Here is a 26,318-nt window from a genome sequence, read left to right as displayed (position 1 = left end):
TGCTGAAAAAGTTTGCTGACCCCTGTTCTAGGGCATTTTGCTTGGGCAGAATGAAGCTACTCTTTTGAAATTCCCAGACTCTCACAGCGAATTGGCCTGATCAGATGAGCTGTCCTCACATTTACATTCCTGGTCAAAGGCTGGCACAAAGTAATCAGGTCCACTGCCAAGTAATCAGGTCAATTTTAAGTAATGATTTGTAAAAGTTTACAGCTCCCTTTATGCAACCACCACCACAGTGAAGCAGTTTTAACACAAACCACTCTAACTATAGGTATGGAACAATTGTAACACAAGCCTTTCTTTTCTTATAAATGAGCAAAACTCAGGCAGCTAAAATTCAGCCTAAAATAGATACAATGACTGGAGCAGGATACTTTCCAGTGATTTGTTTCTGATGAGTCATTGGCATGGATCCTAACTTCCTGAGAGTGGAACTCTGCTCATGAGATCCTGCTGCTGGCGGCGGTGATTTTTTTGCAGGTTCCCACTGTATGTCCTCTGCAAATCCGCTCCAGAGTATAGAGGGGACGCTCCAGAACAGCTTGGGGTGTGTGCTGAGGGCTGCAGGGGAATTGATGTAAATAGCCTCTCCCCTCCCTCCAACCCCTAACCTCTTTCTTCTAACAGGAAGAATTGTTGATTTGGGAGTCCCTTCTGTTTATGGAAGGGCAATTCAGTATCCAGACCATTGTCTTAGTCCAATAGCTTCCTTAAAAAAGAAAGGGCAGCGCAATCCTATGGATATTTGGTCAGAAGTAAATGGCCATTGGATTCAGTAGGGCTTATTATTAAGGAAGTGTGCAGTGGACTGTATCCTAATACACATGCATGGAAAACAAATTCTTGATGTCGTTTTACAACATGCATGTCCTAGTAGAGATCTTCTAAACTAGTTTTTACACACGCAAACACAAACATTCACCACTGGGGGGCAGAGGAACAACAAAGTCCTCTGTTAGGGTAATGCAATGTAGAGAAACAAATAGCAAATGACGAAATGTAAAGGAAAATAACAAAAATGGATTTGAACTAGTACTGAACGTATTTGGTGCTGATATTTTCTATATTTAATATGGGGTGGCAGCCGCAAATCAGTTCTTAAGTGTCAAATCTATGCTGCAGAACTGTCTGGGGTCCAAAGAACCCCAACACTCATCCTGTGCACTAAAGGAACTTGGGGCTTGTACTTCTCAAACAGCAGCGGCAAATGGCTTGGGAAACCAAGGGGCTGTTCAAATGTTTTAATGTTGGGCATGGCTAAAACAGCTCTTGACCCTTCTTTTCAATCTTCTGAACTACTTTCATTACTTTTACTTGTTTTATGGTGAAAATGAAAAAAGGAAGGTTGTTCCCAGCCACCCTGAACTGGAATGAGATTAGAAAAACATCCCTTGCTTTTTATGTGAACAACAGCCTTGTGGTGTCTGTTTTGGCCCTGGGAACTGTCTTCCTCCCTCCCTCTCTAAAAACCCTTGAATTGCAGCACTTACCTGAATGAAACTGAATTCCCTCCAGTTGAGAGAGTTGGAGATGGAAGGAAGTGAGGTTATGGCAAGCAAGGACAGCAAGCCCAAGGCCATGATGCCAAAAGAGATGTACATCTCCATCCGCCAGACTTCCTCCTCTACCCATGGATCTGTTTTCTTCTCCACCTGAAGGAACAAGAGCAAAGGTGTGTAGGAGCAACAAAAGAGGGTTTAAAAGATACACAGAGTTCGCTCCGTACCCATGAAGCATTTTCATGGGGTTTCTTTTCTTTAACAGCAGCAGCCTGGTGGCCCTTCTGTCAAAGGTGGCAATGATTAAATTCTTCTGCACCAGCACATGGCTGACTCCCATTCCAGTCTAGGCATTTAATTCTGCCATTGGCCTCAATCTACTGCCGGTGCAACCTGCCTCCTCTCCTGGACAAAATGAGTTTGCACCAATGTTTTCCATCCAGCAACCTTATATTTCATCCATCGCCATCATCATCATTTACAAGTTATATTTTGCAACTGCCACAAAGAATACCCTCTCCTGTGCCGCCACACTACTGAGGATGGTGGAATTATCAAGAAGGTAATCTGATCTTAACACTTGAGGGGGTCTCTGAGAAAGGAGGTAGCCTTTCAGACATTTTGGGAACCGAATTGGGTCTGGACATTTATTTTATTTATTAAACAATTAAATTAAGTTCATCCGAAGATCACAGGGCAGTTCACAACATTAAAATACAAAAGAAAAGAACACAAAATACTTAATAAAAACAACTCCCCCCCCCCCGTCCACAACACATTTAAAAGGATATAGGGGTTTATGTGTGTTCTAAATGGAAGCCAATCCCGTAACCTGGCTGCTGCGTTTTGGACCAGCTGAAGTTTCCTAGTTGTTTTCAAGGCCAGCCCCACTTGTAGCATGTTGCAACAATTCAAGCTGGAAGTTACAGTGGCTTCGCTTCTGTTCCAAAGGGCTGTAGCTGGTCAACTAGGAAACTTCAGCTGGTCCAAAACGCAGCAGCCAGGTAACTGGAAACAGGCATTCCTAGCCACTGAGGTCCTCCAGTGACTCCAGGAGTACACTGAAGCTACAGACCTGCTCCTTCCAGAAGAGTGCAGCCCTGTTCACAGCAGACTGTCTTCCCACCTCTTGGACCAGAGAATGTCAAATACGCAACACCTCTGTTGTATCAGCCACAATTTCTCACTGACCTCTGCAGGGCTTGCCAATAACTTGGCACCTCCATGATCAGACCATGCTTTGCCATCGAAGGCTGCAATTAATATGTGAAATCAGCTCCAGTTTCGAGCTAAGTCCACAAGTGTCGCTCTCTGAATACTTGACTGCTCAGGGCTTAATGGGATTTGGTTTAAGTGCATTTAGGAGAGAAGCGTTCAGGCTAATGGAAAAAAAGAAATGGGATTTGTACTATATTACAGAGACTGACACTTAGACCCAGCCATTTATTCCATTAAAATCAATGCGATTCATGAAGCAAGGATGTTGCTCAGGGGGGAAAGAAAGAAAGAAACAACGCAAGAAAAGAGGGAAATGGGCATCAACGGCTTGCAAGGGATTTATTTACAAGAATCACAGAAGAGAAATAAATGCAGCTGGAATTAAGAGGCTGTTGAGGGACTGCATCCCTTGCACCGAATACAGCAAGGTGATCGGGAAGGAGGCTCAGACAATATTAGCAGGAATAAAAAAACTGAAAAGTGCTAACTCATTGCGGCATCTTGCATTCATCAGTATTTCTTAGGCTGTGAGTCTAAAACTGCTAATGTGGAATATATTTCCACTAGCTGCACTGAAACTCCCATGCAATGCTTTGGGGAACGTAAGAAGATCTCTGCTATTAGACAAAAGGCCCGTTTCATCCAGCATCCTGTTTTCCGGAGTGGTCCATCAGCTGCTCATGAGAAGCCCCGTAAGCAGGACATTGGCGACAACAGCACTCTCCAATTTGTGATCTCCAACAACTGCTACTTAAGAGGCAGACAGTCTCTGATACGGGGGGTAGTATGCAGTCAGCATGATTCATTGTCACTGGTAGCCTTATCTTTGATCGATCTGTCTAATTCTCTTTTTAAGCCGTCCAAATTTGTGGCCATTTCTACACCTTGTGATAATGAATTCCATAGTTTGTGTGTGTGTGTCCACTTTCCTCACATCAGGTATGGTTTTATACACCTCTGCCACATCCACCCTTTCTTGCCTTTCCCCCCCTAAAATGAAAAAGCCGCAAACATTCCAACATTTACTCCAAAGGAGAGTCGCTCCAGGCCCTTGGTAATTTTGATTGCCCTTTTCTGTACCTTCCCCACCCCCCCAGCTGTACAATACAGTGGTACCTCAGGTTACATACGCTTCAGGTTACATACTCCACTAACCCAGAAATATTACCTCGGGTTAAGTACTTTGCTTCAGGATGAGAACAGAAATTGCACGGCAGCAGGAGGCCCCATTAGCTAAAGTGCTGCTTCAGGTTAAGAACAGTTTCAGGTTAAGAAAGAACCTCTGGAACGAATTAAGTACATAACCAGAAGTACCACTGTATCCTTTTGGAGGTGTGGAGACCAGAACTATAGACAGTATTACAAGTGCAGCCGCAGCATAGATTTGTATAACACACTATGATAATGGCAGCTTATTTTCCTAATGAGGGAATTTGCCTTTTTCACAGCTAGTACACACAGTGGGGTTGGCATTTTCATCAAGCTATCCATCGTGATCCCAAGATCACGATGGTCAGGCGTATCTAGCTCAGAACCCCATTAGTGTACATGTGAAGTTATGGTTTTCTCCTCCAACCTGCATCACTTTACACTTGTTTACGTTGAATTGCATTTGCCAATTTTACTGCTCATTTGCCCTGTTTAGAAATATCTTTCTGCAGCTCCTTGCAAACCTGTTTTGTTCTTACCCAGCCTAAACAATTTGGTGTCATCAGCAAACTTGGCCACCTTACTAATCACCTCTAACCAGGCAGAGGGTCTTCTCGGTAGTGGCGCCCACCCCGTGGAATGCCCTCCCATCAGATGTCAAGGAAATAAACAAGTATCTGACTTTTAGAAGACATCCGAAGGCAGCCCTGTTTAGGGAAGTTTTTAATGTTTGAAGTTTTATTCTGTTTTTAATGTTCTGTTGAAAGCCGCCCAGAGTGGCTGGGGAAACCCCGCCAGATGGGTGGGTTAGAAACAACAACAACTCCTCTAGATCATTTGTGAACAAGTTAAAAGCACTGGTCCCAGTACTGACTACTTAAATCCCTCCACTGTCTTAACTGTCAGTTTAGTCCTACTCTCTGCTTCCTGTTCTTTAGCCAGTTACTGATCCATAAAAGGACCATAAAGTGACTTTGGTGAGGGGGCAGAATGAAAAGCTGTTTGAAAGTTCAAGTACACAGTGTCTGCTGGATTACCCTTATCCATATACTTATTTGACACACTCGAGACAAGACTTAACTTTGCAGAAACTATGCAAGACTATGTGCTTGGTAATTTTAGCTTTAATAATGCTTTCCACCCCTTTTCCTGGTTCAGATATTAAGCTACCTGCCCTGTAATTTCCCAAAATCTTCTCTGACCCAAATTGCCTTTTTATTTATTTAAATGGTGCTAAATTGACCACTTTCCAGTCCTCAGGTATGGAGGCTGATCTTAGGGGTGAGCTACATACTTTTTTGGTAGAACACACCAGCATTTATTATTACTTGACTACTGTAATTTGCTCTACGCGGGGCTGCCCTTGAAGCTGTCCCAGAAACTCCAGCGGGTGCAGAATGCTGCAGCGAGGCTCCTCACGGGGTCTCTGCCATGGGAGCATATTCACCCAGTGCTTTTCCAGCTGCACTGGCTCCCGGTACTCCGGTGGAGTACAGGCTCCAATTTAAGGTGCTGGTTTTGACCTTTAAAGCCCTAAACAGCCTAGGACCCTCGTACCTACGGGACCGCCTCTCCCGGTATGCCCCACGGAGAGCCTCAAGGTCCATAAATAGCAACACCCTAGTGGTCCCGGGCCCTAAGGAAGTTAGATTAGCTTCGACCAGAGCCAGGGCCTTTTCAACACTGGCTCCTGCCTGGTGGAACGCTCTGTCTCATGAGACCAGGGCCCTACAGGATCTGATTTCTTTCCGCAGGGCCTGTAAGACAGAGTTGTTCCGCCTGGCCTTTGGCTTGGAGCCAATTTGATTCCCTTCCCTTCCCCTCTTTCTTTTTCCTTTTTCCTTTCTCCTGTGATGAGGCTGCATTTTAATATTTTAATGTTTCAATATTTTAATGTTGTATTTTAAACTTGTTTTTAAGTTGTATTCATTCAACTTGTTTATATTATTGCTTGTTAGCCGCCCTAGGCCTTGGCTGGGAAGGGTGGGGTATAAATAAAAATTATTATTTATTATTATTATTGTTATTGTTATTATTATTATTATTATTATTTTACACCCACATCATTTGCAGACAGAACAGACCACGTACCAGCATTCCAAAGAATTGGAAGTACAGTACCTGACTGACAGCATCTCTGAGCAACGAGTAACGATGGGATCGCCGCATGGGTAGGCATAAGCTGTACACAGCGTGCAGGGCTGCACAGAAAAAGCTTAGCAGACCTATCTGCTTCCTGTGCTGCAGCCACTGGTCAAGCCAGTCAGGGAACCGCCTATACTTGGTGCAGCGGTAGATCTGGAAAATGGCCGCCAGCACTCCAGGCAGGTAGACGAGGGATAGCATGACGTAGGCGACGCAAGGCAACGTGGTGTTGACGACCTCCACAGGGATCTTGTAAAACTTGTTCTTTTGCTCCCGGATGTAAGGGTGCAAAACTTGCCGGATGAAGTTGTATGTGTAGAAGCAGAGAAAGAGACCCAGGGCCAAGAAGACGGGGATCTTCCAGGCAGGGAGAAGCCGTAGCGGAATATTCTCAATCTCACGAGCTGAGCACAAGGAGCCCATGTCCACCGGGGTGAACCCCAGCATGTGAGCAATTTCAGCAACGGCACGCTTGGCTTCTTGGTTGTTGGAGCATATGAAGACCTGCAGGAAACAGAGGACATGTGATGGCAGCGACTGGCAAGCAGAGATCAGGAGCACAGGTACAGGGTTCAAGGACGAGCGATGGCATGGCGATTGCCATACAAAGCAATAATACGGACACACCTGAGCATTTCATGTGTGCACCTTTGTCTCTGTTGACTCATATGTACTTCCTCTTCCCAAGTTTCTTGAATTTTGAGGTAAGTTGTAGGCTATGACCCAGACTCCTAGAGAACCTGAACATCAGAGAGGGTGGCTTTTTTTGGTTTTTGTTTTGCAAGGGCTGTCACTAGATTATAAAAGGTAAAGGGACCCCTGACCATTAGGTCCAGTCATGACCGACTCTGGGGTTGTGGCGCTCATCTCGCTTTATTGGCCGAGGGAGCCGGCGTACAGCTTCCGAGTCATGTGGCCAGCATGTCTAAGCCGCTTCTGTCGAACCAGAGCAGCGCACGGAAACGCCGTTTACCTTCCCGCCGGAGTGGTACCTATTTATCTACTTGCACTTTGACGTGCTTTTGAACTGCTAATATAAAGACAGCTTAATTGATTGCTTGAATTAATTCTGTTTGACTCAATCAGATAATCAATCCATTTGCATAAAAATCATGGCTCTCGCAACTCTGAGACCCAGAATTTAGTGTTTTACTTTAAAGGAAGCTGAGAGTTTTGGGGTTTTGCTGAGGTGTATGCAAGACAGCAGGCTGTGTACAAGTTATCTCCAAACTGCAAAGAGCCCTGATCGCAGGTATGAGAAAAAATGTATTGTAACTGCATTTTAAGCCATGTTTTCTCCCCCCCCCCTCCCACCACATTTTCTTTCTCTCCAAGTGTGACAGGTCTGGATGTATACACACAACCAATATATCAGAACAGTACCTGCTTATTCCCATCCCTTGGGCCTGACTGTAACGTCCACGCTGAGATGACGTTAAATCCTTTGACAACAGTGCATGATGGGAAAAGTGACGCCAAATACTCAGCATTTGATTCTTTGTGATGGTTGATTTCATCGTTGTTGCTGACATCCACCAGGATTTTGCCAGACAGCTCATCGCTGAGGTCGCAGAGTGTGGTGTAATGTTCTCTGAAAACCGCCACAAAGATAATATCTGTCTTCTTTATAGCATCTGCCTGGAAAGTTACTTCAGCTGCTGATGGAAAGAGAGTGGCATTGCGCTTTGGGTTCCGGCTTCCAATCACCACTTTGAAACCTGAGCACACCAGGCGCATAGACAAGGAGCGTGCAAAGTCACCACTGCCCAGGATCCCTACCGTCGTGTTACCAGTGGCTGCGATGAGGCTTGCATTACTTTCCACATTTTGTCGGCCGAGGAGTGGTTTTGCCATGTCACCCTCCGGCATCACGATAAGCTAAAGCAAACAAAACACAAAGTCGCATCAGATACCCGGCTGAAAATGGCGCCTTCCTTTCACCCCACTTTGTATGAAAGTTGTGGAATTTCTTCTGGGACCAGTTGCAGAATCTCTTTTTCCCCTGAAGTCCAGCTGGCACCACCATTGGCCATCTTTGGGGGCCAGCTGGAAGTCTACCCTTTTCTCCAGACCTTCTGATTTTGGAGCCCTGGTCTATCTAGTAGTTTGCTGACAGATGGAATGATTTATGTAGTGAATTGCATGTTTCAGTGTTTATTGATTGGTTTCATGCTGTTTGGTTTGACAGTGAAGGGTGGGATATAATTTTGCAAACAAACAAAACAAATAACATGTTAGAGCTTAACAGGAAATCTGTAAACGGGTGGTCTCTTATTCCTAACTAGTAAGTGAATGTATGTCTATATTTCAGCACTCAAGATAAACAGCTGGGGTTAGAATTGCAGCCTTATGCCATATTATCATAATTGCTTCGAGTAGATTAGCTTAGCCTGAATTAATTTTAACCATCTTTTTTTGTTCACATATTCAGGGTGGTGAAAGCATGGGACGAATCTCTTCCATCCTCCAACGCATTGTTTTCTTGGCATCTTTAGGCTTCGCTCAGCCCTACCTTAATCTATGTGTTTTACTCTGGAATAAATATTTAGGAAAGTTCTCACACTCATGAATATATGGATAAGATGGATCAGTGCCTTTTGCTGCTCTGATGCAAATAAGCCTTGAGGTAGCAGTCACAAGAGTCAGGTAGCTACCATAAGAGGGTTGATTGACATATTTTCTATTGCTCTGCCCAACATGCGGGTGAGAATAGAGTGCAGTTGCAGACACATGTTAAGTTTTTGCCTTGGAAGGAACACAGGAGTAGACAAAGCTTGAGTCAGGCTATGAAAGGTCACTTGGGTTATTTATTCGTTTGAGCTGCATTCTAAGTAAGAAGTAGTCTTAAAGCAAAGGTGAAGAATTTGAGATCCTCCAGATGTTGATGTACCCCATCGAGCATGGCCAATGGCCTGGGATGGTGACAGAAGCCATAGTCCTACAACATCTGGAGGGCCCACAAGTTCTTCATACCTGTCTCAAAACAAAGAGAAATGCATTTCTGAGCGAGTGAAATAAAGATATATTAATATTCAACACGTCAAGGTAGGTTTTTTTTTCCTGGCGACTTCTCTCACAATGGGCCCACAGCACTTCAAAAGCAGAGTTACGTTCTCCCTAAGGAGCAGCAAACTGCTCTGCTCTCTTTCATAGCTTGGCATTTATATTCTGTAATTAAGTGCCATTCAGAAATGGAAGAAAGATGTGTTTGCAAAGTTTTGAGAGAAGCAGGTTTTTGTTTTGTTTTTCACGGGGCAAATTGATGGATGATGTGGCTTGCGGAAACACTGACAATTAAATGGTTGAAAAATGTAAGCCAAGCCAAGGTGCTTTAAAGGAGATGAACAGGCATGGCCTCTGTAATTAAAGGTGGATTAAATAAACTCCCTTGTTTTAAATACTGCACTATCATGAGCTCAAGGCGATTAAGCCAAGTTGTAAGATGATTGTTTAAGAAACAGTGTGGTCTAGCAGAATGGCTGGTAAGAGCTAAAGTATGCATCATTGGTGGTCCAAAACCTTATTTTGCTGATTCACATGTAATGTTTATCTGGGACTGGTCATACATACGTACTCTGCTCTTGTTTCTCTTTCCCATAATTGGCACTTATTCTTAAGAGCAGTGGAAATAACTTCAACCTCAATGCAACCAGGAACAGCTCTCATCCAATGTTGCCAGTTTGAGAGGCAGCCGTACTGCTGGTTGAAAAGTATGCTGAATTCCTAACCCATATCCCAAGGACAGCAATTTCTACTCCTCTTCAAGTCAAAGAGGTGGCGAAATTGATTTACCAGTTTGCAAGCAGCCCTACTTAATTCTACTCCTGACCGAGAGTTCCTTTAATGTCAGGGCACTGGTCAGAAGGAAATAAAATGTGCACTGCTTTATTATTCTTTTTAAAAGGCTGCAGATAAGTGGATAGGCTCTCATTTAATCATGTCATTTTAAAATTTACATTTTAATTTTTCAACACATCTGGTATAAATTTGGGCACTATATTAATTACTCAGTTCTATACATATTTATTTGGTCTCAGGACTGTGCAATTAGTCATCATTAAAGGAAGATAGGAAAATAAGGAGAACATCGGCACCTGAAATAAACGTCAGTTTTAACCGATTTTTCTTTTAAAAAAGTGGGCCCCCAAAAACTTCCTGCAGCTGCTTCATTATGAGGGAAACAAAGTCATTTAATTCCTTCCTCAGATCTGGAGAGGCTTCTCTCAGAAGAACTGAGCAGGTGCCACATCCCTGCTGTGAACTGAACAGATTTTGGTAAGAAAGAGACCTTTTAATCAAAGACTCTTTTTTTGTCTCCAGCTCCACAAGATATCCCAAGAGTCTCTCCATCCAGAAAGAAAGTTAATAAACCTGCCCCATCTGCGTACAATTTGCAGTTAGAGCAGTAAAGATGCCAAGCAGAAATCATATATATCTCAGCACCACCACCAGCGTAGAGGAAAAGTAGAGCCGCTGTGTTGTTGTGTTTAGAGCATTGGACTAGGATGTGAGAGGCCAGGGTTCAAATCCCCACACAGCCATGAACCTCAGTGGGTGACCTTGGGCCACTTACCATCTCTCAGTCTATGCTACTTCACAGTATTGCTGTGAGCATAAAATAGGGAAGGGGAAAAACAAGGATGCCACACTGAGCTCCTTGTAAGAAAGCTGGGATATTATTATTATTATTATTATTATTATTATTATTATTATTATTAAAATGTAGAGACCATTTCATGGCACAAACCCATCAAAGTGGAGCACACTGTTAAACAGAATTAAAACACAGGAACACGAGCTTGTAAGAACAAAATCATTCTACAAATTCTAGACCAATAACGCCACCTATGCAAACGCTTAAAAAAACATGAAACATTTCCTCAAATATAAAATTGATCTTCCGTAAACGACTGAGTTGCACCTCAGGGAAAGCCTTCCCAAACAAAAATGTCTTTAGCAGGTGTCTACACAACACCACACTCAGTGCCTGTCTGATTTCAGCTGGTAACTGATTCATGAGAGCTGGAGATGCAACACTAACTCTGCTGCTCCAGAGAAGTGGACACGGAGCAATGGTTCCAAACTACAAGAAAGAAGATTCCACCTAAACATTAGGAAGAACTTCCTGACAGTAAGAGCTGTTTGACAGTGGAATTTGCTGCCAAGGAGTGTGGTGGAGTCTCCTTCTTTGGAGGTCTTTAAGCAGAGGCTTGACAACCATATGTCAGGAGTGCTCTGATGGTGTTTCCTGCTTGGCAGGGGGTTGGACTCGATGGCCCTTGTGGTCTCTTCCAACTCTATGATTCTGATTCTATGCTTGGTTTCCAGGACAGGTTAAGCACACCTCCGATATAGCAGCAGTAGCAGCAGCAGCAGTAATATCTAGCAAGACAAATTTATGAAAGTGAGTGTGTGTCAGTCATGGTACCTTTTACTGGCAGGTACAACCAGCAGTATGCGAGGCAAAATTAACAGTAAGGCAAAGGCTCCTGTCAACCTCTTTTGAAAGTTAGGAAACTGACGGTATGATCCTTTGCATGTATCTTTGGAAGTAAGTCCCTCTGTGCTCAGTAGGGTGTACTCCCAGGCAAGTGTACTCTGCATAAGATTGCAGCATGAGAGTAGGAGGGAGGCAGCCACCTACATGTCTTGAGAGTGCCAAAAATTGGGAATGTGATTTGCCCGATACGTCTTTTGTGCTTCAGGGCAAGAAAATGTGCTGTTCCGATTTCTCTTTCTGGGACATCAGGGGCTTCCAAAGCTAGGCTACAACATCTAGAAGGAAGTCCAACGCAATTGCCACACATGATACATTGTGCATAGCTACCTCCCTTGCCCCCATAGCTACAGGAGAGATATTTAAAAATAATACATGATTGCGAAGACCCTGTACCTTAAACATCTCTGTTTGCCAAGCTTGAGAACTGGAAGAAGTCAGCATGTGAGTTAATATGATGCCTTTATTTGCTATAATAAAAAACGCAGTTTGCAGGATTTTCTGAATGCAGTTACTCCTCCAGTGCAATAATGGAATGACCTGCATGAATCCATTTCGTAATAAAGAATATAATTACATTAGAATTTGATAGTGTAACTTTAAGCCTACGTTCTTGTACAGCTGTGTTGTATTTAGTGAAGGGCTTTCCCACTCTTCTAAAAGTCCATGTTGATTGTGTTATATCCTATAGGGCAGCTCTCCAGTCTGGGAGAGGCTTGTGTGTCCTGTTCTTGCCCAATAAAACCAGCATGGAGCAAATCCATGGGGAAATACTGTACATGGGCTTTAACTGAGCAGAGTCAATTGCTGCCACCATGGCACCACTGGCATAGGGGTGCGGGTGGCACAGTGGTATAAACCACTGAGCCTCTTGGCTTGCCGATTGGAAGGTCAGCAGTTCAAATCTGTGGGATGGGGTGAACTTCTGTTGCTCTGTCCCAGCTTCTGCCAACCTAGCAGTTCAAAAGCACGCCAGTGCAAGTAGATAAATTGGTACTGCTGCGGCGGGAAGGTAAACGGCGTTTCCATGCGCTCTGGCTTCCATCACGGTGTTCCGTTGCACCAGAAGCGGTTTAGTCATGCTGGCCACATGACCCGGAAAGCTGTCTAGACAAACGCTGGCTCCCTCGACCAGGAAAGCGAAATGAGTGCTGCACCCCATAGTTGCCTTTGACTGGATTTAACCATCCAGGGGTCCATTGTCTACCTTTACCTAATGCAGGAGACAGAACCAGTTCTTGGTGTCTAAGCAAAAGGACAAACAACCCTTTTGCTCCAACACTGAAACCCTAGTATAGATCATATGTTCTGTTGCTGGAGCACAGCATCCAGCCCAGAAGGCATATTACATAACCAACTGTGTATAAATATAGTTATTTTTGTAGAGCGGATAAAAGTCAAGGAGTTTGACTCAGCATTCTACTTAAGCACGTATTTAACACTAAGACACTAAGAGCATAACTGAATCCCCTTGGGATTGAATCGCAAGGGCTTAGCTGAATCAGGTTCTTAAGACTATAGACGCTATAAAGTAGGCAGAGTAACATCATGGCCATCTGCAAGATTCCCAGTATCCTAATAGACACCACAAATAGCAACAGCCTTTTTTGACCGCAGTGCAGGAAGCCCTGGCTCCTCACTCACAACTATGAAAAGCTAATGGCTGATTATCTAAGGGCTCTTTAAGACCTTTTTTTCACATATTTGTCTTTTATTTGTAGCAAACAGTTTCCATATAGACTGCTTCAAGGAAGTCTCATTTTTCCAAGCAGTCAAAAGACTTTATTATCCAGTTCAGAAAATGTGATGCTTCTCCCAGACAGCACAATAATTGCTGTTGCAGTTTAATTGTGGAATATGGTTGTGTAAGGGTCATAAGCATTTCTTGTGTACATTTAAATATGCATTTACTGACCAGCAAAATACCTCTCAAATTCCATTAACTACTCAAATACCTGGCGATAATAGTTGGTTTTTTTTAAGAACTCTTTCTTTGGAAAGTCTGGAAATGTTAAAGGTTGTTTTGATAATAATTGCCGGAGATTTGTTTGCTTGTCTATGTATAACAGGTGTTCACATTTGATACCATCACTGCCAATGGGCCAGATTCAACTTTGTTGCTGCGCTAGCAGAAGCCAGCACACTAAGTCCTGCTAGCGCAACAGGGCACTGTGGTCAATGAGCATACAGGAAAGGTCTTAAAAGAGGCTCTTGTTGACTTGCAGACCCACCACAATGGCTTCCGCCATCATGCCAAGAATGTTATGATTCCACAAAGATTTGCCACAGAAGAACCTAGCATAGCAATCAGGGCCAATTATGAGATTAACTATGCCATGAAATATATCCATTAATCTTTTAAACCATTGCCGTTGTTGCTGCTCTCTGATTTTATTTTGTTTCTGCATTCCTTTTAGCCCAGACTTTTGCCAAGCTGGTGACCTCTAAATGCTTTTGACCGCAACTCTCATCAACACCACAGCCGACATAACTGTGCTGGCTTTGGCTGATGGAAGTTATAGTCAAAAACATCTGGAGGGCACCAGGTTGGCAAAGACTCATGTAATCTACGTGATCCTCCCCAGCATTTGAGATGCACTAATGATGAGGACCGGCTACAAATTATATCCTTCACTGAGGCTAGTTTATCTTCCTATTTCTCTGCAAGAGGTGTGTGCAGCCTCTTTCCTCTGTTGTCCTTTCAAATATGAATGGCAAGTTAAAAGATACCTGTCTGAAAAAAAATTTGCTTGCTGATTGCCTTTCTTTTTGAAAAACAATATTGATTTTATTGGGACCAGTTGCTTTTAATACTGCCAATTTTATTCATTTAAAGCATTACAATAAATAAAACTAATAGCAAATCTTAAAAACCCTAAAAATCAGAGCCATCAATAAAAAGCAGCAGAATAAGAGATTACAATAAAAACCTCCACTGATTTAAAAGAGAAAGCAGCTAATATATATTACTACAATTTTAAGTTTTTGAATTGTTCACCTATCTGAAACTTCACAGGGTTGTTGTGATGGTCAAGAAAACGTGGAAATTGTACTCTGTCCCTTGGAGTCTTTGTTTGTAAAGGTAACTAAGGCAGGCTATGAATCAATATGGGCCCACTCAGCAATCAATAGTTCTTTGGGGGGCTAGAAGCCTCTTTGGCCAGATAGCACTTATTAGGTAGAGCCAGAGATTTGTGGAAATGGACCTCACAATTCTAGATGCATGACATAACATGACCGGTGGATGGTTGATTGAATTTAGCATGCCAGAAGCCCCTACTCATGATAGGCAATCAAGTAACCAAGGCTTAATTAACCTTAAATCCTACCTGCCAGGCCTCTGGAAACTTGCCCAGTGCCTATGCCAAACAACCGCCAGTAAATAAAGTTAATTCTTTCCCATTAATAAGAGGTGACATTTACTACTCACATCTCCTGTTGCTTTTTGCTACCATTACCCAATCCCTAAGCACTTTTGATGATCAACCATGATTTTAGCCTAACAAATAATGCAAATTTACAGTTTTTGTGGCAAGGGAGTCAAGCACTTCCTTCCCTCCCCCCACCATGTGAATATATATTTACACACACACAAGTTTGCAGAAACGGGATTGGAAGTCTAATTGTTTCCAGAAATTTGCATTGCGAATTATTTTCTGAAGCTGTGTTTCACAAGAGGCAATGCTAAGGATAAATATCCAAAGTCAAGCCTATCATTATCACTATGATAATTAAGCACACTTGCACTCACTATGCCTTATTTAGTCTATTTTGGAAACAAAGACTTTGCAATAATTTTAGAATCTCTCTCCAAAGACACACAAGGCTGCAGGCCATGAAGGAGGTGAACGGAATTAGAGAAGAGAATGTGAGATGAATTTAGGTGGAGAATGGGGACAGGAAACAGCATAGAGGGTTGTGGAGCTAGCTGTAAGGGAAGTTTTTAATGTTTTATTGCTTTCTTTCTTTCTCTTTCTCTTTTTCTTCTTATTACTCTGTTGGGAGCTGCCCAGAGTGGCTGGGGAAACCACCCAGATAGGCAGAGTATAAATAATAATAAATAATAATAATAATAATAATAATTATTATTATTATTATTATTATTATTGTCATTGAGCAGGTGTGGTGTAGTAATCAGTGTATTGGACTTGAACTGGGGATGCTGGGTTCAAATCTCCACTCAGATGTGAAGCTCACTGGGTGACTTTGAGCCAGTCACTATCTTTTAACCAAACCTACTTCCTTGTGCTGCTGTCATGATACAATGGAAGAAACAATGCATGTGCACTGAGCTCCCACTGACAACAGCCAGCTGGGCTCAGCTGTGCTCCTGAGATGGCCATGTTCAGGATGTTTTGTTTTTGGATCTATACGGGTTTGCTGACTGCAGTGGTCACATTGTTGCTGAAGGTTTTTATTATTATTATTCATTACAAATATAAGGTAAAGTACCCCTGGATGATTAAGTGCAGTCGAAGGAGACTCTGGGGTTGTGGCGCTCATCTTGCTTTCAGGCCGAGGGAGCCGGCATTTGTCCACAGACAGCTTTCCGGGTCATGTGGCCAGCAAGGGATGTGGGTGGCTCTGTAGTCTAAACCACTGAGCCTCTTGGGCTTGCCAATCAGGTGGTCAGAGGTTCGAATCCCCACGACGGGGGAGCTCCTGTTGCTCTGTCCCAGCTCCTGCTTACCTAGCAGTTCGAAAGCACGCTAGTGCAAGTAGATAAATAGGTATCACTGCGGCAGGAAGGTAAATAGCGTTTCCGTGCTCTCTGGCTTCCGTCACGGTGTTCCGTTGTGTCAGAAGCGGTTTAGTCATTACAAATATAGCATAGAGCTGTATATGAAAATGTTTTTTAATGAAATGACTACCAAACCACAACACTAATAAAATGCTGAAAGTTAAATAAATAGAAATGAAACCTGGCTGGGCAAGTGGCCAAATTAATTATTGCACAAAATCACCAAGTTTATACTGGAACGGATGTATTTTTATTTTAAACTATTATTGTTTAAATGCACATCCCACCCTTCTCCAAACGAGCTTAGGATGGCATGTGTGTATACAGCCCTGCATTTTGCCTCACAAGAACCCTGCAAAGTAGGCTAGGCTGAGAGATAGGGGCTGGTCCAAGGTTACCCAATGAGCTTCATGGCAGTGGGGTGGGCGGGATTTGAACCCACGTCTTCCTGAATCTTAGTCCAATGTTCTAACCATTACTCCAACCCTGGTTCTCTGCACATTTGCTGCCCTGCTTTTCTAGAAAGGTGGTTGTGGTTAGCAGTACTCTCTCATGACTCCTTTTGCACCAACTTTCCTACATGCACTCTGAGTGACATGCAAGGGCTGCCTGCCCCTTTTTGGCATTAACAGTCACTTCTGAGAACACCAGGAGCCTCTATTTTCTAGTAGAGTTTATTGGTAGTTCCAGAAAATGGGTATTTTCAACTTTTTAACTTTCCTGTCTGGTACTTAGTTACTACTATGAATACTTTGAAATGGTCCCCCGCCTTCTTTTTATTTATTTTTAAAAACTTCTTTCTACAGTCTTGTTTAGAACTCACCTGCAACACTGTGTTGTTTGCTTAGATACAAAGCAAGGAGGCCAGAAAGGTTGTTACAGGTTTACAAAAGAGATTTCCCTCAGCTCTTAAAGGGCCACATGTTTGAATGTTGCCTTGCACACATGAAATGAAGCAGAAGCTCCATGAGAAAGAATTTAGGTTGAAACAGGCTTCTCCCACTGGGAAAAAACATCACAGAAGATTGTTTCTTCATTAGATTACTGACTCTGCAATCCTATATATGCTTACTCAGGGAGTAAGGCCCATGACACTCAGTGCAGTTTTCTCCCAAGTAAGTGTCTATGGAACTGCAGCCTTAATAGGATTTACGCCTAGATAGACTTAACTGAATTTCAAACTATTATATTTGCAATATTTGGCTTTTAAAATATAATGCTTCTTTTATTTTTATCTGTAAGTTTTCTCCCAGATAATGTTTTGATACTATTCTATTGCATGCAATTTTTGATGTGGCTGAAATATATCATGTTTATTTACTGCACCTGTTGCTCAGTCCCAGCTCCTGCCCACCTAGCAGTTCAAAAGCACGTCAAGTGGAAGTAGATAAATAGGTACCACTCCGGCGGGAAGGCAAAAGGCGTTTCCGTGCGCTGCTCTGGTTCGCCAGAAGCAGCTTAGTCATGCTGGTCACATGACCCGGAAGCTGTCTGCGGATAAACACTGGCTCCCTTGGCCTATAGAGCGAGATGAGCGTGGAACCCCAGAGTCACCTGCAACTGGACCTAATGGTCAGGGGTACCTTTACCTTAAATACTGCATAGTATTTCTGGCTACAGTGTGTTTTGTTCATTCTCCTGTTTGTTTTCCATAATCTGCCTACCCTACTGCCAGACCTGAAAAGATAATGACCATTGCACATCTGTTGGATTCTATTTCCCCGTAATTATATTTTTGGAGATGTGATTTTTTTAATATAAAAAAGCTTAGCAGATGCTGGCACGACACGCTTTGAGAACCTTTGATCAAGAGTATTTCCATTTAGTCTCTTACTGGAGATGTTCAAGGGCAAAGTCAAGGCATTCTTGGATGCTAGACTAAACAGCTGGCATCTATAATGCATATTTTCCTATGTTTTTGTTGTTGCATAATTCACTCAATCTTGGAGATATTTTCCCCCTTCAGTTTTTGTTGTATGCAATTATAGCATATAAAACTGCACCATCAAATTGGTATCTGCTACAACAAGCAGCACAAAGAGTCTTAGTGTCATATTTAAATCTTTTTTTAAAAGGAGGGGAAAAAAGGTTTGCAGGAATTTTGATACTATAAGCTACACCTCCTTTCCCAGCATGTTTGGCCACGCCAGGAAGTGGCCTATTTCAATGCACACATTGTATTCAGAAAGCAATTTAAATGTTCTTAGGAGAAGGGCTCATATTCCTGTAATAAATGTGTGTGCACCAGCAAGGACAAAAGGTGTGTGTGTGGGGGGGGGGTCTTGTACAAACAGATGCCATATTTGATGCATTCATTAACTTTCTGTCACCTAACAGCTTGCTGCATTCAGGATTTGATCTTACCTGACCTTATATACTCACACAAGCACCAAAATCAATATTTGATATTGCTTCCAATCCCCTTTTTCAATTTCCGGAACTTCAGTACATTTTGGAAGATTACAACCCTGACTGACTCCAACCACAAACAGCCAAGCACTAGGTCCACAGTCCACTGGCAAGTTCTCCTGCACAAACACCACCACAACCAGTGAAGAGATGCACGTTTTCTTTTATTTAATTGGGCAAGAAAACTTCTCAGCTGCCCTAAAGTAATTTGAAGGCTCCCCTACACACAGGATGATGATGATGATGATGATGATGATGATTTGTACCCCACCCATCTGACTGGGTTGCCCCAGCCACTCTGAGCAGCTTCCAGCATATACAGAAACCTAATAAAACATCCAGCGTTAAAATGTTCCCTGTACAGGGCTGCCTTCAGATGTCTTCTAAAGGTTGTTCATCTCCTTGACATCTGATGGAAGGGTGTGTGCCACTACCGAAAAAACCCTCTGCCTGGTTCCCTGTAACCTCACTTCTCGCAGTGAGGGAACTGCCAGAAAGCCCTAAGTTTAGATCTTAGTGTCTGGGCTGAATGATGGGGCTGAGATCAGCACCAACACTTTGGAGGATGCTATGGAATCAGATGTAGGTTGCCTCTAGCCTAGCCTATAAGAACTTTTGCAAGATGGATTCACTCACACAGTGGAAATTTAGGTCTGGGCAATTAAAGTGAAGTGAAGTGCTTTGTCACAACATAAAATACCATAAAATACTGAAACTTATGTACCCTAACAACTAAGAAAACCTAAAGGCTTCTCTCCCCCTTTCTCCGCTCTGACACTCAAAGCGTGAAGCCCTTCCTCATCTGAGTGGCCACTTTTTCTTTAGTCAAGTTTCTTCTTTTTTATTTATGTTAATGCTTTCAAAGCAGCAAAAGCAAATCTGGAAAGAAAAGGGATGAAAACTCAAGCGCCGTCTTCATTTTTAACATTCATTTAGCATTCTGCCATGTGAAACCACACCAAACCCTTAATGTCCCATTCTTCATTATTAGCCTGGGTGAAGGGAAGCACTGGCTGCAACCGCCCCCCCCCCACATGCACACACACAATGTGAGCTAAAGGCCCTTCCCAGGGAGTCGCTACTTTTGGGGTGGGACTTAGCCACATACTGGCAAATTCAGCACGCGAATTATAATTGATTGGGAGGCTGTGCACAACATATCCACTTCATGCCTCCAAGCTGGACTTTTTGTGATAAGAGAAGTGATGAGGAAATGCACTGGAAATTTGGCACAGTGGCACCTAGCTTTCCCACAAATATGGTGCAAAATCAGGATGAATGCTTGACAAACAGGTCATCTGGAAGTGTCCCTAACTCTGATCATGGGAGAGAAGTGCTGATAACTGGGCCATTACAGCATTTCCACAACACCTCCAGAAAAATTAAGAGGCATTAAGAATTGGCAATAGAGAATGGCACAATTATCAACCGATACCAATAGTCTCATGGCACCTTAAAGACATACTGATTTGTTGTGGCATAAGCCCTCTGTGGACACCTTGCAGCCCCTCTGTATTACCCCACCTCAATGTTGTTCCAGAGGGTCCCCTCTCCAGGCTTCCTGAGCAGATTTCCAGGGAGCATAGGAAGCTACAGGGCAAGTTGCTGAAAACTGCTTCTGTGAGAGCAGGATCTTAGGATCTTAGCCTTAGTCTTTCAAGGTGCCACAAGATTCTGTTGTTGTTTCTACTGCAGCAGATTAACACAGTTGGCTCTCTAGAAATTCGAAACCAGATACACACTGACCGAGAATAGCGACCATATGCAAGGTCAGAGCCTTTTTTTTTTTACTACACAGGGCAGGAATTAGCATGGAAGAAATCTGTGCCCACAGGTTGCAATCGTAAGCATTGGGAGTTGGTCTCACTGGATCCAGTAGGGCTTACTTCTGAGCAAATGGGATTCAGTAAAGTGCACCAGAACCAACCCCAATGTATGACCCGATAACTCTTACTAAGACGTATTCACATTTATCCTTCAATCAGCTGTAGTTTCCTCCAGCAGTAATTTACACAGTACAGTGGATGCTCGGGTTGCGAATGTGATCTGTGCGGGATGCATGTTCGCAACCTGCAACGTTCGCAACCCGCATCTGTGCACACGCAGGTTGCGATTCGGCGTTTCTGCACATGCACAAAGCGCAATTCAGTGCTTCTGCGCATGCGCAACCGCCAAAACCCGGAAGTAACCCATTCCGGTACTTCTGGGTTTTGGCGGTCCGCAACCTGAAAAGACGCAACCTGAAGCGGCTGTAACCCGAGGTATGACTGTAAAGCATTTACTACCTACTGCTTTGGTAGTGTGGAGAAGACAGAAGAGGAGTACTTTGCAGATGATGTTTCTGCTGAACTTGAATTACTGGGGTTTAAGATGTGTGAATGGAGCAAGGTCTCTCTGTTGGCTCCAGTTACAGATAGGTAGCCGTGTTGGTCTGCCATAGTCAAAACAAAAAATTTTTTTTCCTTCCAGTAGCATCTTAAAGACCAACTAAGTTAGTTCTTGGTATGAGCTTTCGTGTGCATGCACACTTCTTCAGATACACAGAAGAGGGACAACAGAGCTCCAACAGGCTAGTAACTTAAATAATAATAATAATAATAATAATAATAATAATAATAATAATAATTTTAATAATTTATTATTTATACCCTGCCCATCTGGCTGAGTTTCCTCAGCCACTCTGGGCGGCTCCCAATCAAGTGTTAAAAACAATACTCTTCTTTTGCAGGCTAGTAACTTTTGTAGTTCAAGGGTCTGAAGAGATAGCACACCCCACCCCACCCAATACTTGCTTATCAGTGGGCCTACAGAACAAATGTGCCTAAGACTGTACATACCATGCATTTAAGACACCTCTCAAGAATCCTGGGAACTGTAGTTTAAGGGTGCTAGGCTACATGAAGGGTAAACTATAGTTCCCAGTTCTTGGGTGTGGGTGTGCTTTAAATGTAGGGTGTGCATGCAGCCTCGGCCACATGTGATGTTAACAGCATGATCCCATTTACTCGGAAGCAAGTCCCATTGAGTTCAACGAGACAGTCCTGGCAATCTTAATTAGAAGATTATCAGAGAGCAGTACTTTTTTTCTGGGGGGACGCATACCCCTAAACATTTTGTGAATCCAAGTTTGGCCTCATTGAGGGGTAATATTTCAATATAAGTAGGAAAACGAGAGTATCCCTAAACATTTTTTAAAAGAAAAAAATCACTGTCAGTAAGCAATCATATCCACACACACACACACACCAACCAGAAAGCGCAGCAAGCCCGGATGCTCACCTCTCATTCAGGTTTTCAAGACATCCTTCCTATGCATACTATACTAAATCTTCATGGGGCGTGGGGCGGTCAGGGAAAGGGCCTCCCTTCTATGGGAGCTCCTCTGGGGTGGGAAACGATAAAGTACCCATGCCTTTGTAACAGAGGGAAGGGTGGGGACGGCAACCGTGAACTACTGACCCCGAGGACACCACCTTTCGGAGCCTATTTCTACAATGCGATACTAAACAAACACAACTCGGAGGCGGCGGGGCTGAACGGGGCAAGGGAGACAGGCGAGCAAATGCAGCCGAGGTGGTCAAGAGGAAATTGGCCGTGTCCTTCGCGCGCGCACTTATCCACCCCACCCCCTTAAAAACAGTGTTTTCAGAGAATCATGGATTGGGTATTTGGCCTGTGGGCTTCGGAAAGGCCAAGGAGGAGAGACCCTACTTTGAGGCCTGCCTCTTACCAGAGAGAGAGGGGCGCGCAGAAAGAGCTTTGCGCGCAGGCAGACGCCTTTTGGGGCGGCCCGGAGCCTCCCCGGGTCTCCGCGCCCTTCCTTGCCGAGTCCCGGGAGCGCAAGCCCGCTCCCCTCTGCGGACGGCGATCCAGTTCCGCGTCCTCTCCCCCCCGCCCGAGTTCCTCCTTGACACCTGCGACCAGCAAATGGGATTCAGCCGGAGTCGCGCTGCGCTCTCGGTGCGCGCTCGGCTCCCCAGCCGCCTCGCCACCTGGGGCTGTTTACTCACCGCTCCTCGGGCCCCGGGCAGCGAGCAAGAGCACGCAGGCTGGTTTATGGGCGCTCGGAGCGTAATGGAGTAAGCGCGGGACTCCGCCTCTTCCCTCCCTCCCTCCCTCGCCTGCCCGCCCGCCCGCTCCCCCCCAGCCTCCCTCCCTTCCCCGCCTTTGCTTCGCGTGAGGAGTCGACCTGTCTCGCCTCTCTTTATCCAGGCCAGGCTGTGGCGCGTTGTGGCTTTGGGTATCTCTCTGTGCAGACATATCGTGCCAGACCCACCCACCCATATGCAGCCCTAGCTTGGTCGGTGGTGACAGCAGCAACAAGCCACAACGCCAACAAGCCACAACGCAGGAGCAGTCCTCTAGCAAGAAAGCTTCCTAAAGCCATATAGGACCAGGGCAACGTGGGATAGCTTCAGCAGGTCCCAGGCACTGCCCCAGGTGGATTTGGGGGTACATGGAGGCACACACCGTTGTGACATTGCGCACCATCTTTGTGGACCACAGGTGGCTCTCCTGTTGAAGCATTTGCCTTAGCTTCCACTTTCCTAGGTTTGGGACAACATAAGAGGGCCTTAAGGGATGCAGGTGGCGCTGTGGTCTAAACCACTGAGCCTCTTGGGCTTGCCGATCAGAAGGTCAGCGGTTTGAATCCCTGCGATGGGGTGAGCTCCTGTTGCTCGGTCCCAGCTCCTGTCAACCTAGCAGTTTGAAAGTATGCCAAAAAGTGTGAATAGATAAATAGGTACTGCTCCAGCGGGAAGGTAAACGGCATTTCCATGCGTTGCTCTGGTTTCGCTGCTCCGTTGTGCCAGAAGCGGCTTAGTCATGCTGGCCACATGACCCGGAAAAACTGCCTATATGCGACTGAACTTAACTGTCAGGGGTGCTTTACCTTTACCTTTAAGAGGGCCTTAGTTTTGGTCGATGTTGGCATCAACAATAGGGTGTGCCTCTGGGGGTGAAGTCAAACGGCTGGGTTAGTAGCACTGAAGGGCCATCCCCAGGGTGCAAGCCTGGGCAGTGTGTGTGTGTAGGTCCTGGGCTGCCCAGATGACAAGAGGCCTCGCTTATGTGACCCTAAGGAAAGCAAAACAATACATTTGGCACCAGCTTAGCTGCAAAGTGGCAGCGGTTTTTCTTGATCAAGGAATAATGCCAGTACCATTTGGTGATATATTTAGCATAGCTGTTTTTCCTGTTTACTACATGCAGAGAGTTTTGCTTTGGAAACAAAAAATGTTGAGGCATTGTTCTCAGCACCACAAGGTGAGTTAGCGGCTAAATAAAGTTGATTTGTCATAAGGCCCTAGAGTCTGCACAGAGCAGCAATCAAACCTTTTCAGCTGTCCAAGAGTTGGTCTCTTAAAGGGGCCATGGGCCAGGTATTTTTACAATTGATATGAGACCATGTGTTTTGCTTTATTGTAGGGCTGTCTGGTCCAAGCCAGGATAAAGCTGCTAAACCAAAAGAAGTAAGAACAGGAGCTAAGGACAGTGGCTGAACAGTTGCCTGGGGAAAGCCAGCAAGCAGGATTCGAGCGCAAGAACACTCTCCTCTCCAGGGATTCAGAAGTATTGCTGCCTCCATCTGTGGAGTTGCTGGACAGCTGACCAATCAAGTCGCTTCTTCACAGTCTTCTTTCCTATGGGGAACTGTATTTTATTTCTACTTAGATTGTAGTCATTGTTTCTAAATGTGCATCTAAATGTATCAATTAGTATGTGCAAATCTGACTCGGCAAGTGCAAATTTTATGCAAAGCCTTTTGTCCTCTTTTTCTGGTGATGCATAAGTGGCTGCCCTAAATGTGGAGTATTTAAAAATATGTCCAGCATTCTACCACCTCCTGTGTAAAATGTAGAACTGTTCTCTACAAAGTCAGGAGAAAACACTGCCAAACATTTACGGACACACACTGCAAAGTGGTGAAAGACTTGGTTGTACTTGTGTGCAAGCAATGCATTGAAATCTCCAAAGGCACTTGCACTCCAAGGCTTGGTCTGTACATGCAGCAGAATGAGGTGGCAGAGATATGAGGTGACAGAATTGCGGGGGGGGGGGGTGTCACTTCAGGTTTCAGGCTGGAGATCATAATTGTGAATGCATTCATTTTGGTGACACCTCCCTGCAAGTAAGAAAGCTAGCGCATCAGGGAGAGAACCTTTCTCCTTGATGTGCTAGCTTTTAAATTATATATATATATATTTATTTCCAAGGGATATTTACATAGAAGAGTATTAAAAAAAAATGTGATTACTCCTGCTTCATCTGTGGTCTGACATGGTACAGTCTTTTCTAAACCAAAAGCTGAAAGTATTTTAGAGGCAAAGGAGTGGGGAGCTGATTATATGTGAAATCCAGTTTGAATAAACCCACAGAGATGAAATAATGACAGGTGGATTATCCCGCCATCAGCATGCTGGAACAAGATAGCTCCAGTTTCTGCTCCGAGACAGGAGTCCGACACAGATCTTAATTTTCTATTAGTGAGCACATTTTGCAGCTGCAAAGATGTGGCCTCTTCCTTTTCCTTAGGAGAAAGTGTGGGATTTTTGTTTATAACTTCTCTGCGTGCTATCAATAGCCAAGCCCAGAGATGCCAAAGGGTGTAAAGGAGATAATAGAATTTACCCTCGCTAGACAGGGAGAAAAGCTGATGTGTTGAAAACAATGCAGCTAACTTGGCCCCTCGCAGCTCTGTTCCATTAGCCTCCAAACGCACGCTAGGAGCGCCTGCGGAAGGCAATGTTATACTTCAGGAAAGGAGATTGTATTTAACCCCTACTGTGAATAAAGGACGATCTTATGAATAAAATCACCAGGCAGCTAGTGACGAACGGATCTGATTACAAACAGTCGGCAGCATCTGATTTAAAACTAGAAAGTAGGGCGATGGTCATATTCTTTTGTTCACATATCTCCACGGCTGTAGCTCCCTCTCCAGCTTCTTTGCGGCTGAGCTGCTTCTACCTGGAACACTCCCCATGTGGGCTGAGGCAATAGATTCAGAGGAAGGGTGGTGTTAGACAAGTTATGAGGCCCTCAACAGTCGCCGCTATAGGTGGTGGTGGGGTTGACTAGCTGAGGACAGCTGAGTTTGCAGCAACACATATTTGGGCTGTTGCTGCAGTAACCGCTGTAGTTTCCTGAGGCATTCTGGGATGGATTCCCAGCACACATTCCTGTTGAAGCTGCTACAGATCCCAAGGCATCTGGGGAACTAGAATGATGCAAGATGTTAAAGGGGGGGGGGAGGGGGATAGTTAAATGATTTGATAACATTGTATGTTTGACCCCGGCCTGAATGTGGAAAATGTGGAACACGGTGGGAGGAGGAGGACAATTTTTTTTTTTAATGAATATTTATTAAATTTTCCAATTTTATATAAACACAAAAAGAAAAAGAAAAATATTAGAAACAATTCAGTTTCACTAACAGTTTTTCAGTCACATGTTTCTTTGACTTCCTCATACCTCCCCTTCTTGTTCTCTAGTTCAATTTGTTAATTCAGCAAATCCTATTCTCTTAACATTCCTTTTAGAATATCACCTTATTTTCCACTCAACTTTTTTTTTTAAATTCAATAACAAAAACAATTATAATCCCCATTATCTTTATCATAACAGCTAGAGACCACCAAAGTTCAAACCAACA

General features: G+C 44.0%; 1 protein-coding gene across 3 annotated transcripts in view; it reads right to left on the bottom strand.

Moving 5' to 3' along the window:
- STEAP3 (STEAP3 metalloreductase) overlaps positions 1 to 22,772 on the bottom strand; it is a 29,865-nt gene extending 7,093 nt beyond the window's left edge. Inside the window, exons 1-4 of one of the 3 annotated variants that reach the window (XM_083582449.1) lie at positions 22,672 to 22,772; positions 7,398 to 7,892; positions 5,991 to 6,518; positions 1,494 to 1,655 (exon numbers count right to left, since the gene is read on the bottom strand). In XM_083582449.1, the coding sequence (XP_083438575.1) occupies positions 1,494 to 1,655; positions 5,991 to 6,518; positions 7,398 to 7,883 (1,176 nt within the window). In that variant the 5' untranslated portion in view covers positions 7,884 to 7,892; positions 22,672 to 22,772. Of the gene's footprint in view, positions 1 to 1,493; positions 1,656 to 5,990; positions 6,519 to 7,397; positions 7,893 to 10,108; positions 10,254 to 22,391 lie in introns of those variants that run through there. The other 2 variants (XM_083582450.1, XM_083582451.1) reach the window with 2 other exon arrangements.
- Between the last annotated feature and the right edge of the window lie 3,546 nt (positions 22,773 to 26,318).

The sequence above is a fragment of the Podarcis filfolensis genome (assembly GCF_964270895.1).
Source record: "Podarcis filfolensis genome assembly, chromosome: 1".
NCBI lineage: Eukaryota > Metazoa > Chordata > Lepidosauria > Squamata > Lacertidae > Podarcis > Podarcis filfolensis.
This window is presented reverse-complemented; position numbering and strand designations above follow the sequence as displayed.